Source organism: Gracilinanus agilis, chromosome 6 (genome assembly GCF_016433145.1).
Source record: "Gracilinanus agilis isolate LMUSP501 chromosome 6, AgileGrace, whole genome shotgun sequence".
NCBI classification, from domain to species: Eukaryota; Metazoa; Chordata; class Mammalia; order Didelphimorphia; family Didelphidae; genus Gracilinanus; species Gracilinanus agilis.
Genome location: NC_058135.1, coordinates 14,117,809 through 14,133,457, shown reverse-complemented (window position 1 = coordinate 14,133,457; position 15,649 = coordinate 14,117,809). Strand labels below are relative to the sequence as shown.

The following is a 15,649-nucleotide window of genomic DNA, read 5'->3' as shown; positions in this document are numbered from 1 at the left end:
AAGGAAGGAAGGAAGGGAGAGAAGGAGAGAGGGAAGGAGGGAGGGAAGGGAGAGAAGGAGGGAAGGAAGGAGGGAGGGAGGGAGGGAGAAAGAGAGAGTTTTGACATTATAGTTCAAGAAATTATAAAGGAAAATTACCCAGAATTTGTATTAGTAGAGAGCAAATTAGAAGCTGAAAGAATCTCCTGATACTCCAAAATGAAAACTTCCAGGAATCTTAAGAGTCAAAATCCAGAACTCTGAGATCAAGGAGAAAATACTATAAGCAGCCAGAAAGAAAGAATTCAAGTACTGTGGAGCCAGTTAGGATCACACAAGATTTAGCAGCTTCCATGTTAAAGGAATGGAGGGCTTGGAATGATATTTGGGAAGGCAAGGTAGGACTACAAATGGGTAATTAATGAAATAAGAGAATTTCCAAGAATTTTTGATAAATAGAAATTCTGACATTCATATATAGGAGTCAATGAAAGCATTAAAATGTAAAATGAGGGCTAAATTATAATGTAAGTATAGGGATAAGGGATAGGGGAAAAATGCAAAAGTTGTCTCTAAAAGGGAGAGAGAGAATTTACCCACAAACCCTGGGAAAAGATTCTAGAAGGAGAAGGCATTGCAGAGCAGGGTCTTGGGAGTTAGCTGAATTAACTGCCATTACACAACGGTCCTTTCCTTGAGTTAGAAGGGAGAACAGCTGCTCCATTAGCTCCTGTACCCTGACTAGTTTCATGGAGAAATTAGGAGGGTTTGGGCTTGGAACATACCTAGGAAGAGATATGGGTTTCCCTACAGTGCTGTGGATAATTTGGCTGTGTCAATTTGGCTAAGGTAAACCAAAGGGTTTAACATCTAGGACTTTGGGTTTTTACATAAGACGCCAACCCCAGGCTTGGGAAAGGACTCAATCCATTTGTGAGTCCATTCTCACTAGCCCTTTTAGAGACAACTAAGGTTAGTTGATTAAAAATCTAGAATTCCTAATATAGTCAATCAGATGGTTTTTAGGCTTAGAAAGATCAGGGAGCTGATAAGAAGGGCTTAAGAAGATCTGAAGGGCTTCCTCATGAGAGGAGTGTAGGAAGTGGGTGGAGATTGAGCTTTGTAGAGACAGAGACCCTTTGGATCTTACCTGTCAGTTCTCTAACCTTAATAAGCAAAATAAACTTGTGTTTTCATATAGTCTCAAGGGGTTTGCGTTTCACTGGACCTGGGAAGGTCCCTAGTTGGGATTTTCATCACCAATCCATCTGGGTCCTTTCTTGCCAACATATCTCCTCTTAAGAGAAATATTTCTTTTTCAATAAGGGACTTAATAATAAGGTTAAACCTGCTTATTTTCTTATATTGAGAAAGGGTTGTATTCATAGCAATAAATGACACATTCCTCTGAGATAGGATACAGTAACCTCTAAGAACTTCATAATCTTTAGGGCTGTCAGAGGATCCTAAGAGTCATTCTATGATGTTGGGATGTTCTCAAAAGAATGGATGAGGAAAAGGAATACACTGGGAGAAGAGGGAAGTAAGAGGAAGAATAGGGAAAATTGCTTCATGTAAGTGGGACAAATAAGAGTTTATGAAATGGAGGGGGATGTAGGGGAAGACTAGAATGTCACTGGTTCGAGGACAAGGACATATATACACAACAGCTGAGTAGAGAAATTCATCTTACCCAAAATGAAAATAGTAGTAAGGAAAGGGATTAAAAGAAATGGGGGGCAGGGAGATAAGAGGAAGGGTAGATAAAGGGAGGCAATAGTCAAAAGCAAAACAGACTCTTTGGGAGGTGACAAGGTTAAAAAGAAAAGGATGCAGAAACTCATTCTCAAGCAAGAACTGAACACGGAGCAGTTCCTTATAGAGTAAGTGGGACAAAATGAGAGGGCCAAGACAAGGACAGCAGGAAATGCACTGGAGCATCTTTGGGGAGGGTGGGAACAGACACAACACCCAGGCTATAAGAGAGGCAAGCCTTACCAAGGCATCAGTGTATAGTCAGGGGTTAGTGACATGTTATACTGGTCTACATCAGAAAGCAAAGTCCCTTGGTCTCAGACACTGCCTAGCTATGTGGCCCTGGGCAAGTCACATAATCCCCAATGTCTAGCCCTTTTCACTCTTTTGCCTTAAAACCATTACATGGGCTGGATGGAAAGGAGGAAGGAAGGGAAGGAAGGAGTGAGAGAGGAAAGGGAGGTGAAGAAGGGGAAGGAGGGAAGGCATGAGAAAGGAAAGGGAGGGAAGGTAGGGGAGGAAGGGAAGAAGGAAGGGAAGAAAGGGAGGGAAGGGAGGGGAAGGAAGTGTGAAAAGGGAATTACCCTCCCTTTGTTTTCTTTAATTTAATCGATCTGTGACCTTTGATGTGATCAAAATCAGGAACTTAAAGATCCTTTACCATTGATGTGCAAGTACAGACATACCCTCAGAGACAGGAAATTGATTCCATTAGGCACTGCCCTCTTGGGTGGTTCCAGACAAATTAAGGAACTATGATTGGTTCCTGAGGTGTGCTGTGGGAGAGCTAGTGGGTGGAGAAAATGGCTTATAAAGATGTTTTCAGAGGGCTGAACACATATTCTTGCTCACACTCTCAGACTCTTCTGACTGGATATTGAACCTTAAGGAGTCTTTGTCAGAGGTGAACTTCATTCCATCAGAATGCTGGGTGGGAGGGGCCTCTAACCTCTCAAACTCCTCCTGAGATTCCTATGAAAGGAATGCTCAGTCTACTGCCAGCAAGTGTAAAAAAGATGATGGGATGGGCACCAGGGATGTTAAAATATAATCTAAATGGTTGTGGGTACACACACTGGGTTGAAGGAGAGACAGGACCAGGATAGGGAGACCAGAGTTCACTGCTAAGCTGGTATTAACTGTTAACTGTCAGAATGGCAGTTGGCCCAGCTCACCCTAGGCCATAGTCTATGGAACCAGCAGGCAAGGTAAAAGTTTTAAACAGTTTAATTATGAGAAACTAAAAGGATGGGATAGGGAATTCTACACTAAAACCTAAATGGCAAAACCACAGGGCAAGGAGATGACTTGTCTACTATAATTTTAGTGACCTAAGCAGACAGGGCCAAAGGAGCAGTGCAGGAGTCACTGGGAGGGCTGCTTCAAACCTGGTTCCAGCCAGGTTTGACCAGCACAGCTAAAGGGCTAAGGGGGACTGTGAGGGTTCTCACGGTTATCTACAGATGCCAAAAACGAAGGTGGTCCAAGGTATCCAAGTAGAGAGAGCATGCTTGAGATGCTGTCCACCAGATCCCAAACTTCTCCTCCACTTGGTGCTGCTCTGTAGTTTTTGTCCCCTTGCTAGATGCCACCACCACTCAGGATCCCAGGGAATCAGGATGCAGAGTGTCCTTAACTCTGAGATCTCCCAGGGCTAGCAACAGTTTGTGCCAACCACTAATGGAGTCTCTCTCAGAGCATAAGCCCTACTTCCTGCTCCTTTATTCCATCTTGGAATGCTCCAGTCCTTCCTGCTAGGTCCATCCTTAATACTTAATTAATTACTAACTAATCTTCCTCACAACACAAATCTGCTTGGCCAGAGGAGACTCTAACCCCTCAAGTTTCCTGCTGAGACTCTTACGAAAGGAATGCTCAGTCTGCCAGCTTCTGGGTCCAGGAAAACCCACCCTGCAAGTCCCAAAGGAACAACCAACATCAGGACAGGGCCCCAGAGGGTATGTAGTCTGGCCCTGAATCCTGGTCTAGCAATAGGCTTCTTTGTATAAACCCTCAGATGAGCTGTATACCAAGAATTCGCAGACCTTTCCCCTCTGGTATGCCAATCCCCATATGGACCACCACGTCACTAGCGATATGGATTTTTCCTGAGGGAATTCCCAACCTAAGTTCCTATGTTGGTGAATTCTCGATCCAAGCCTTGGGGGATTCCAGAAGAGCCCCCATATGTTGTGCCCAGTCCAGATCCCTCTTGCAAGGATGAGTCTACTCCAACAATGTAAAAGCAACAAGAACTTTTATTGCTAGCTCCAGCTAGGGTCCAGGCCACCAGAATCTGATGTGCCAACCTGGACCACCTTGTGAGGGAAGCGTGGGCTTTTAAGCTAGTTGTAGGGTGTACACAAATCTCCCCAGGAGCCTAGTTACATTGTGCCACAATGAACCATGGGTTCTCAAAAAAGTCTCTAACTGTAAAGTCCCTAGCTTGTGGTTGCTTAGTTCCTGTGTCATAACTTTGGGGTCCTACATGAATGACCAAGAGTGGTCCCAGAGAGCAGAAAATGAAGCCTATTTCTTGGACAGGGACACTGTGTAAGTTAGTTTTGTTCAATGGTTTTTATTATCGGCTCCACAAGAGAATTTAATACCTGGATCATCTAAGGTCCAAAATCTTTACAATGTGGGCAGGGGAGGAAAGGATAAGAGGGGAACCCTTATTAGCAAAAACAGAAGCTAGCAGAGGCGCTGATCAGAGCTAGTTATATACTTATCCATTAAAGATGATTCTAAAGTAAGTTAAGTTGATAATGATGCTTTAGAATTTAATAGCATGGAATTGACACATCCAAAAGAGTTGACACAAAGCAGAGTTCTTGTAGTGACCTCCCTGGGCTGACTATATCTGCCTGGCTGGCTGAAAGTGTCCTAGTAGCCCTCTCTGCCATCTTCTTGCCACCCACCCTGCTTCCATATCTACAATCTTCTCCTAGTCTTTCTAACTCTGAAACTTCTTATAAACAAATCAATATAGCCAGGGCTAGTGGAAACAGGCTGCCAACCAGTTTTCTTATGATTCTATTCATTATTCTTCCAATTTCCCAACTAAAATATGGCTCTTCTGGCTGCCATGTCTATATATGCAGTGTTTCCTCTTATTTTAACTTCCTTGAGGTCAAAGACTGTTTAATCTCCCTTTCTTTGTAGCATCTTACATAATAGGGGCTTAAAGTCTGACTGACTGAACAACAACAAAAGGCCTTGGATAAAATGAAAATTGATGTATTTATTAAGCACAAGTATTGTCCCATTGTATCTTCACAATAACCCTGGGAGTTAGGTGTTATTATTATGATCTCCATTTTAAAACAAGGCAAAGAGAGATGAAGTGACTTGCTCAGGGTCACACAGCCAGTCAATGTCTGAGCTTGCATTTGAACTCAGATCTTCCTGATTCCAGGTCCAGTGCTCTATCCACTGTGCCTCCTAGCTGCCCCTATATGAAGAACATGCCAGACAGGATCATAAATTTAGAGATGGATAGGATCATCAGAGGCCATCTAGTTTAACTCCTTCACCATAAAGATGAGGAAACTAAGGCTAAGATTTGTCCACAGTCACACACAGCTAATAATTAGTCAAAAATATTTACCAGCACTTACTCTCTTCTGAGCCAGGCACTATACTAAGGACCAGAAAGACAAAGATAGGCAACAGCAAACCTTGGCCTCAAGGTGCAACATATGCACCAGCAATGAAGGCCCAGAGTGGGAAGGTTGAGAACCTAGAGGGTGAAGGGGAATGGAGAGAATCTTTGGCTAATTAGGAAAGACCATTGGCTGAAGATGCTATTTGAGCTGAGTCCTGAAGGAAGCTCAGAAATCTCTAAAAGAGGAGAGAAGGGAGGGCATTCCAGGCAAATTCGAAAACCCAGAGATGGGAGATGAAAGGTAGTTGACAAGCAAGAGCAAGTCAGCCAGCAAGGCTAGAACACAGTGTGTCTGCAAGGAGTCTGTATTTGATACTACAGGTCATAGGAAACCAATGGAGCTTATCATACTAAGACAGGACAAAGATGAGGACATGGGCAAGGTTATGGTCAGATACAAGTTTTAGAAAAATCACTCTGGCAGCTGAGGAAGGATAGGCTGGCATGGAGAGAGCCTGGAGGCAGGGAGCCTAGAAAAATGAGTACAGAGCCCGAGCTTGAGGCAATGAAGGTCTAAACTAGCCTGGTCACTCAGAGTAGGGAAAAGGGGATGGAGACAAGATATGCTGAAGGAAGAAATGACTGGACAAGGGACAAAAGTGAGGTTGCAAACATGGGTCACTTGGAGGACAGTGGTGTCTTTGGGAATAACAGCAAAGACTGTAACATGGAAGGAGATGGGAGAAAAGGAGTGAATTCAAATTGGATTACGTTGAAGTCTGAGATGTTCCCTGGACATTCAGCTCCACATGTCTAATAGAAAGCTGGCAATACAGGACTATTGTGGAGGATTACTTCCAAGTCTCCAGAGAAAAATAAGGTCTCTTGGGTCATCAGTTAGGGTATGTGTGTGGGGTAGGTCTGGAGACTATGGGTTGAAGACTGGAGGCTAACCAAAAGCAAAGGAATGTATCATCAGCCAGCTGATAGCAGCTTCAACTTCCCAGAGTATACAATATTCTGGAGCAACTTTGAATAGAGAAGTAAAGAATTTCCCAGGAGAGGGAGGAGAAATAGAAGGGAGCCTCAACCATGGGAAAAGGGGATTTCTGGCAGAATATTTGCCAGGGAACTGGTACGGTCTGTTTTCAAGGACAGGAGACAAGGGGATGGCAACCAAATATCTCTACAACTGTTAAGTCCATTTAGATAAATGTTATCCATTTAGATAATATTTGCAAGTGTTTCTTATCGAGGGCGACCAATAGTTATTGCCACAGTGCAAAAGAATATCTACTGAATCCTAGCATACTTTGTTATATTTTATTTCTCCTTCAACAGTGATTAGGGCCTTTCAATATTAGGCCACCAGATGAATGAGGGATTGTGATTCCTCTTCTCTCTTCCTTTCTTCCACTCCCATTCCCCAATCATCTGCATAGAGATTATAACTGAACCCTCTCAGAGATAACCCCTACTAACCTCAGACATGTGGAGTCAATTCATATCAAGAAATTCTTAAACATAACAAATCCACTTTTGGCTCTTTCCTGAGACTGAAAACAGAAGTATCTGGGTACCTTGCAATGATACATGCACTTTTGTTTTGTTTCCCCAGCACCTACCACGAAGTCTGGCATCTAGCAGGTTCCATACCAGTTAGGTAAGTGACGGATTGGGAGGCATTAAAAGATCCAACTTAACTCTAAGGGGAATTTCTTGGGTTTAAAATAAGTCCATGTTAATTTAGGAATAAGACTACAAGTAAAAACAACCACCACCACCACCACCACCCATGGATATTGCTTTTCTAAGAAAGCATAGAAAATACCTCGGTATACTTATTGTTATTAAAGCAAGTAATTAGTACCTTCATGTAATTTACAATCTTCGCGAGGACTCCAAATTTGTAACCCGAGCCTCCAGAGAGTGCTTTGAAGTTAAATGATCCATTACTGTGATCTGGAAGAGAAAACAAGAGAAGACATTTTCTAAACCCCCCCTTTTTTTTTTTTTTTTAAAGTTCATGGTTTCGATTTTGTATATGCCTTCTAAGCAGCTGGAGATCTGCCTCCTTCACCAATCCCTCCAGTAAGAGATTTTTATTTGAGTGTTTGTTCTTCGCTAAATTCAGTTTACAAAATGTTGGTAACATATACCTATTCGAATTCTCTATCCTTCTTCCCCTCTAAGGGAAGGGACAAAATTGTAGATTTCCAAACAGGCAAACCCAAAGTGATACATTTGGTTTTTTTTTCTTTTAAAACATCTTATCACAGGGCAGTTCTCAAATTTGGACTGAGATTTCTTTCCCCAAGTAGAATTTTATGCTGTTGCTTTTTTTTTTTTTTGCTGGGAGGACTTTGGAGTCCACCAAGGAGCTCCCAGAGAAGATCCTCTGAAGGCAAGATCTGAATCTATAGACACCACACTTTACTGTCAATTAACTGAGCCCTGAGGGCTGAAGGGACTGGCCCTGGGTCACTCAGAGGCAGCCTCATGGTCAGAGGGGTGAGCTGACCAAAGCTAGGCCTTCCTGATTTCAAGGCCAACTCTTTATTCATTGGGAGGCGGGTGCTTCTCTGTGTCACAGTGCTTATCTCTAAGAAGTCTTTCAAATAGTCTCAGGAGGAAAAGGAGTCCCCCAATCCACAAAGGACAAGTAGTAGCCTGCTAGATGATTCCCCCCCCCCCAATTCAGCTGTCCCTCTGCCTTGCCAGCCTCACTTCATTTTACTCCTACACAGCACCATCCTAACCTCACAGAATGATGGATGAAGGAGGAGGAAGGGGGAGGAAAATTCATAATTGCTAGTGGAAGCACATCCTACTCACAGGCTTTATTCTATTCCTACATAGTGCAGTGCTAACCTCCCATACTGACAAGGGGGGGGGGGGATTTCATGATTGCTGAGTGTACATCCCACTCAGAGGGGATCAACTACAGGGGGAGTGGGAGGGGGGGGTTCATGAAAAGAAAAAAAATCAAACCAGCTGTCACTTGCTTAGCAACAGTACTTTAATCACCAGAAATGACAATGATGTCCAAGTCAAAGGGATCCCAAAGAAAGACTCACAGGATAACATGGGGAGGAAGGTTGGTATGAGCTGAAATTTCAACAGGAAAGGATGACTATGCTTGGAGATGTAGCAGCTTACCTGTGAAGGGAGCTATGTGGGTAAGAACCTGGAAACCAGGCTGTCCCTTTGAAGCCTCCCCTTTCACCAAGACAGCATCATATCTGCTGGAAGGGTTTCTAAAGATTATGGGCCCCTTTCTATGAGCTAAGGGGACCTGACAACACTAGCAGTCTGACCTGCCCTACATGACACATGAGTAACTGATAGAAGAAACAGAAACATGACAGTGACAATACACCTAATATCCTCTTATATACAGCTAGAGAAAAAGAAGCCTACAAAACCTTGCACCATGCTGGAATTCAATAGGCAGGGCTGTGAAAAGGGAGGAAAGCGTCTGATGTACAAACACAATATGCTACCTTCTAGATTCCAAATCCCTGCTGGCCAAGCACCCAAGGAGCTCACCAGAGGAGTTTGGATGTAATGATCACAAAAACAAAGGGCCTACCAGCACCCTCAGTCTCTAGTGAAGCTGCCCAGGAATCTCACCCCAATCAAGCTTGGGATATATGGCTGCTCATCCCCAAAGAGGAACAAAGACCAGCTTTGCTTGAGACTCCTAGCCTCCACCCTTCAGTACCACTCAGGGGCTATATTCTCTTATTCACAAGCACCCACCCAGCCCTGAATAGATTATAATTAATCCAGAGAAGAAAGGTCTCCCCAAGGGAGCACAAGCTCTTGCTTGGGTACACAGGGATTTTATCTCAGCAATTCAAACCAGTCACCAGGTCTATTTCAATGATCACAGGATCCTAGACTTAGAACTGCCAGGGAACTGGGAGGTGGCTGAATCAAAAACTCTTGTTTTACAAATGACACCTAGAATTTGAGTCACTCATTCTGAGTCACTGCCAGTGTTTCAGCTAGGATTTGGGTCCAAGGCTTCCAGAAGCCATGTTCCACTCTCTATATCCAACTCCCACTAGAATCAAGCCAAGTCATCCAGCATTGATCAAACAAGTACCTATGTTCCAGGCATCATAGGGATACAAAGAAAGGCAAAATCAAAACTAAATTACCCCTCTAGAGAGGGAAAGTGCAATCCTGGACTAGCCTATATATCCTTGGCTTCTTCCCAGTCCCTGCATCTCCCAGCTTCCTCATAAATAATTAATTCACTGATTCAACATTGTTATTTCTATTGATTAAGGAAGAAAACAGAAATAAAAGGAAACCCTTAGTTCTCCAACAAACCCCTAGAGTCCAGAAGTTTTTTAAGTTAACCTTCACCCACATACAATTACTCTAGCGATTATTTTTGGATTTTCTCTTTTGCTTTAAACCCTAAGTCAGTACGAACTTTGTAGTTGAAACAGCTGAAATTTGGAAAAGAAAGTGGGGAAATGGGCACATGGGGCAATACACATTTTCCAATGCCCATGAAATCTGGTTGAACACAGTAGCAACAGCAACACTCAGACTCCCTCTCCTCAGACAAGCTAAGTAAATCACAGATAAACCACTTCTTCAAACAAAATGCCTTCCAAATAATTGTTATTGTGGAATTGGTGCAGTCGTACTGTTAAGTCACAATAATTACAAGGAAACAGTTTAATCTCCAAAAGGCACTCTATGAAACCTCAAAATTATTCCTAATTTTCTCTGAATGGCCCATAGTAACTGCTTGCTGCACTCACTACTTAGGTGAGGACAAATTTTCTACAAAGAATATTCTCTACCTAATAACCATTTTGTGTGGTGAGAAGGAAAGGAAAGAAAAGCTGAGCTGTTCCACTGGGTTTACCTGATGACCTTGCCATGCACAGACAGAATGATTCAGCTCTAAATAGGCACCAACAAGTTCTTTTTGGATCTAAGATTCTCAAACCTTCTCTCTTCTTAGTTTTACATCTCAGGCCTTCTCCCTCCCCCATCTCAACCTAAATAACTATGTCCAGGAAGAAGGTAAAGACATCCCACGGGAGTCTGACTCCTCATTAAATATTAAAAAATAATAAATGGACAGTCCTACTTATCCCTGACCCCACCCAATGGCTACAGGAATTCTGTCCCTGTCCTTCAAAAAGTTAACACTGAGGGGAGAGGGTTCCCACTGACATGGGCATAGTACAGACAGCATGGGCACTGTATTAGACAGGGAAATTCCCTTCCCCCTTTCTGTCCTAGTGACTCCCAAGCCAAAGAACACTGGATAGCTACAATAAGACTTTAATCCTTGAATGTCCTTTAGGTTGAGATAGACAAAGAGATACACCTCCAGGCCATACCTTGATAGCCTAAACCCTGAGGGTCTCAGGTAGACCCCTAACCCCAACGATTACCTAAGTGCTTAGGACTCTAGAGTTATATCCACACCAAGACATAACCTCGTGTACTCACTGTTGTAAAGAATATAAAAACCTCTGAACTGAAGCNTTGTTTTACTCATGCTGTCTTGATAGCCAATAATTCTATGTAATTAATAAATCTCTTTTTTACTTTTAAGCTAAGTTTCGGAGTCCTCTCATTCTTGAGAAAGGTATCCTTCCTGAACTCAGGGGTTCTCCTCCCCCATATCACCATGACATGTAGAGTGGAACCTAATGCAAGGAAGGAGGCAGTGTGAAAGACGAGGCCAAACACCAAGTTTTAGGCACATCTGCTAAGGGGAAGAATACAAAAAAGGTTTTTTTGAGGGAGGGATGATATGGGAGAAAAGGAGTAGAAGGCAAGGTCAGCACTGAGGAAACATGGAACTGCAGAGATGAAAAAGGAGAAACTACAAAGACCCAGCATGAGTGAGGAGGACAGGATGCTCAGTGCCTAGGTCATTGAGAAAGCCAATTCGGTTGGAATATAGAGTACATGAAAAGGAGTCATGGAAAAAAAAATGATAGCAGCTCACCTTTATAAAAAGTTTATAAAAGTTAACTTAATACAAGTTAAGGGATTTACCCAGAGACACTTGCCTGAGGTACCTGAGGCCACATTTGAACTCTGGTCTTCCTGACCCCAGGCCTGATACTCTGTCCACTTTATGACCTATAATAATTGTCAACTTGGAATCTAGAAACTTTAATCTTGAGAACCTCAAGTTTGTAGCAATGTGAGGTCTGGAGCCCTCAAGTTTGACTTGTCACATGAGAATTTATCCCTTGGGAAAACTCCAACTCAGAGTTTCAGACTAACAATAAACCTTAAAGTGCTTTAGGTGGAGCTAGCAGACTCAATCAGATGTTAAATACCCTTTTTGTCCTAGTAGGTTATCCTATTGTCTCAAAATACTTTCTCAAATAGCCCAGCCAGATAATACAATCTAGGACTCCTCATTTTCTTCCATAGTAAAGCCATAGTAAAGCCAATGAACCATACTTTCCCCTACTCAGTTTCCCAAGAGGTATATATAAGTTTCCCAATTTTCATGGTTCCTCCAAACTGTCATCTAGCATGGTGGCACATCATTAGCCAGAGCCTTAAGGCTCTGTGTGATTAAAGATTGTACCATATCCCTCTCCTGATTAAGGACTTGGGTTTTCTGACTATTTAATAGTTCTGTGTTTTTTCCAGTTTAACATAATATATATCACATATATATTATATATGAGTGCCTATAACAATAGCTTTCACTTCTATAGCTTTCACTTCTACTGTGTACCAGGCACTGTGCTAAGTGTTTTGCAATTATTATTGCATTTGATCCTTAGAACTCTAGGAAGTAGAAACTACTTTTTATTCCTATATTTACAGTTGAGGAAACTGAGGCAGATAGCATTTAAGTGACTTGCGAGGGTGGGGGGCATGGAAGTATGTCACAGAACCATGAAGTATATGAGGCCAGATTTGAATCCAGATCTTACTAACTCTAGCCCAACATTCTCTCTGCTGTACCACCAAAGGTAGGCTGGAATCAGATTATGGAGAATTATAACTGAAAGATTAAGGAGTTTACATTGAATCCTAGGTAACACTGAAGGCTTCTGGACCAGGGGGAGTAACATAGTGAAATTCAGGCCATAGGAAGACTGTCTGGGCAGTTGTATGAAGGATGGTTGAAAGAAGGGAAAAAGGGAGGATTTTAGTAACTGAACTGGCAGGGCTGGCACCTGACCAGAGATGGGGAAAATAAAGAATCAAAAATAACTCAAAAGGTTATTGAGGTGCAGCTATGTGACTCAGTGGATAGAGAGACAGGCCTAGAGGTCCTGGGTTCAAATGTGACCTCAGAAATTTCCTAGCTGTGTGACCCTGGTCAAGTCACTTAATCCCCATTGCCTAGCCCTTACCTCTCTTCTGCCTTGGAACTATCAACCTGAAATCTGGAGACCCCAAGTCTGCCCCTGTCCCCTGAGAACAAAGTCTATGGGAAGTCCCAGACTGGCCCATTTCAGACAGAATAATAGACCTTAGGTAGACCTAAATCAAAAGTTAAGTACCCTTTTGTCTTAGTAGTTTCTACCATTGTATCAAAGTCCTCTCCTAAGTAACCCAACCTTTGGCTGGACCCTTCCCTTTTGTATACACTGTAAAGCATCAGTGCTTTAATAATCCCTAATAATCCAGTCTTGGGCTTCCCGTTTCCTTGTAATCATGGTAATGCCAATCAATCATACTTCCCTGTGTCCTTAGTTCCCCAAAAGGTATTTAGTTCCCCAAGTTCTATTGTTCTTTGGAGAAATCATCTAGCACAGTGCATTCTCCCAGGGATATGTCCTCCTCCCTGTCCCCCTGAGTCCCAGGGTGCAGGTCATGTGAAGTTTTTTTGGTGCTGGGCTCTGTGACAGTGGCCTGATTACTGAACCTATCCCTTTCCTGATTAAAGACTTGTTGATTTTTTTTCTTACTACTTAGTCCAATTTGAAACCTTTATTAGGGAAACCTGCTACAAAGATGACTTCCCAGTTACTTGTTTCCCTTCTAATTACTTAAACTATTTAAGTTTTCTTTGTACAAACCCTTTAGAACTGAAATGGATGAGTTAGCTGTTCTTACTGGCATCAGCTCAGAAGTAGGCTTCACGGGGCGATGTTTATCACAGGAACTATAGGGACCTCACCTTTGGCCAGGCTTGCCTAATTGCCTTGGCCTTACATTTCTGGTGCCCACTGAGCTGCTGAGACTCTAAAGTCTCCTCAATCTTCTTTATGGGGCTGATGTTTGTGCTGGACTAGCTGGATTTAACACCCTTTTGAAATTCTGAATGTGCTGAACATCCTGGGTCTCTCCAAAACCCCTCTGCCAGGAGAACCTGCACCGGAGGTTCTCTACACACTTGAAAGGAGCCCCACATCCATGGCGGCCTTTCAGCCCAGCAGAATATTGGCTGATCATGCCTGGGAACAATACCACTGTGTCACCCACAGACAGCTCTCAGAACTCAAAACAGTTTGCAACAGAAGATGGCTGAAGGCAGAGAGGGAAACAGTTGGGGAATGGAGGGAGAAGAGGGAGAGAAAGCAGAACAAGGGAAAAAAGAATCAGAGAGGGGATGGGGGGATGGGCAGGGGAAAATAGAGAAAGGCACTGGGAGGGGGATAAGCCATAATGGCACTTTTCTTATTCACCTTTCATTATTTTCTTATTTTATCCAACTTGGTTTTATAGCTTAGTTCACCCCATCCCCATTTCCAATTGTTTAGCTGTGTATTTCGTTCCACCCTATTCTTTCATATTCCCTCCTCCAATCTTTTGTTCCTACCAATCTCTTTACAAAGAGAGAATAAAGATAGGAGTGTGCTTGAGTCAAAAAGCATTTATTAAACATCTATTATGTGCCAGGCATTCTGAATGACAGCAATCTATGTCTACTGTACTACGTCACTTCCTCTAGCCTAATAAATCTTTTCCCCTTTCTTTCTCTTTTTGTTCACTCCCGGAGCTCCACCATTTGAAAATGGACCTTTTTTTTTTTTTTGCTTATGCCAATTACTTCCTAGAATTTACTCTCCCTCTTAAAGCCTCTTTCCCCAAACCCCAATGAATTTAGCCTATTGACTTCCAGTTGTCAGTGCACTAAAATGCCCTGCGGTCCAGAAAAGACCGAAGTGAGGCTCCTGTGGAAGCCAGGAATAGTAAGCTCCACCTCCTTCTTCACTTTTTTGTATTGAGAATTCTTGTCCCTCTACCTTTTTTTTCTTAAGATCTTCAGAAAATAAGCAGGGGGCTCTGCCTTCCCTGTAAGGGCCCTCCATGACTCCACCAGACCTTAAAAATTGAACCTCTCTCACTACTGGTCTTTTTTCTTTGACCTGATAGGGGCCAATCAAGTCCCACAGTCAACTTTGTTGCTTTTTAAGGAAAATTAATCTCTTTTGAAGGGAAAAAAATGTTCTGCTGCTATCATGATCTAAAAGCCCTGGATTTCAGATTCAATATTCCCAGGAGTTTCCATTTTGGTTCTCCTTCAGGAAGGGAGCAGTGGATTCTTTCTATTCTCACTTAGTTCTCTCATTTATTAGTATTTAACTGTATATTATTCAGAGTTAAGGCTTTTGGATAGTAAAAGATTCTTAGATGAATTTTTCTTCGATCTCTTTTCCAGGAAAGGTGTTTTTTTATATGTGACACCACATTTCTGTCATTTCTTTAGTCTTTCAATTCTGTTCTAACATGTCTTGGTGCCTCATGGAGTCACTGAATTCTGATTAAATCTTTAGGAGAGTTTTTTACTGTTGAGACTAAGCTATGTCTTCTTCCCATTCTTTTCTCTAGAGTACTCATTTTGTAACTCTTGCTTGTATTCTTCCAGGAATACCCTAGTAGAGTTTGTGGCTTTCTTTGGCCCTTTGTTTTAAGATATCAAGAAGATACTCTCTTCTAGGTTTCTATCTGAAGCATCACTTGATCCATATTATTTCTTTATCATCAGTGTTATCTTATATATACTGTTGTTTTCTAACCTAACTTCCTGAAGAGAAACTCTGTATCAGGTCCAGGTCTTCTGAAAAGAAGATCTTCTTTGTTGACTATAGATCACCTGGGGTTCTTTAAGGATGACAGGAATACTCTTTGGCAGGTAGTACAGGCAGTAAAGAAGTAATGGCCACAGAGATCTGATCATTGCCATCATTGCCCTCCAAGCCCCAAAGGTTTCTGACTTTGGTTTGGGATCAGAGTGATACAGATGCATTTTCCAGCCACTGGTTTGTGACAATTAAAAATTCTTAAGAGACCAGTTTGTGGTTAAGAAAACCAACTTATTGGTTAGGCTAACAATAACCAATA

General features: G+C 42.4%; 1 protein-coding gene across 1 annotated transcript in view; it reads right to left on the bottom strand.

Moving 5' to 3' along the window:
• Positions 1-15,649, bottom strand: part of GTF2E2 (general transcription factor IIE subunit 2) — a 104,809-nt gene that overhangs the window by 33,368 nt on the left and 55,792 nt on the right. The window contains exon 3 of the mRNA XM_044681535.1: positions 7,212-7,303. Within this exon, the coding sequence (XP_044537470.1) occupies positions 7,212-7,303 (92 nt within the window). The remainder of the gene's footprint in view (positions 1-7,211; positions 7,304-15,649) is intronic.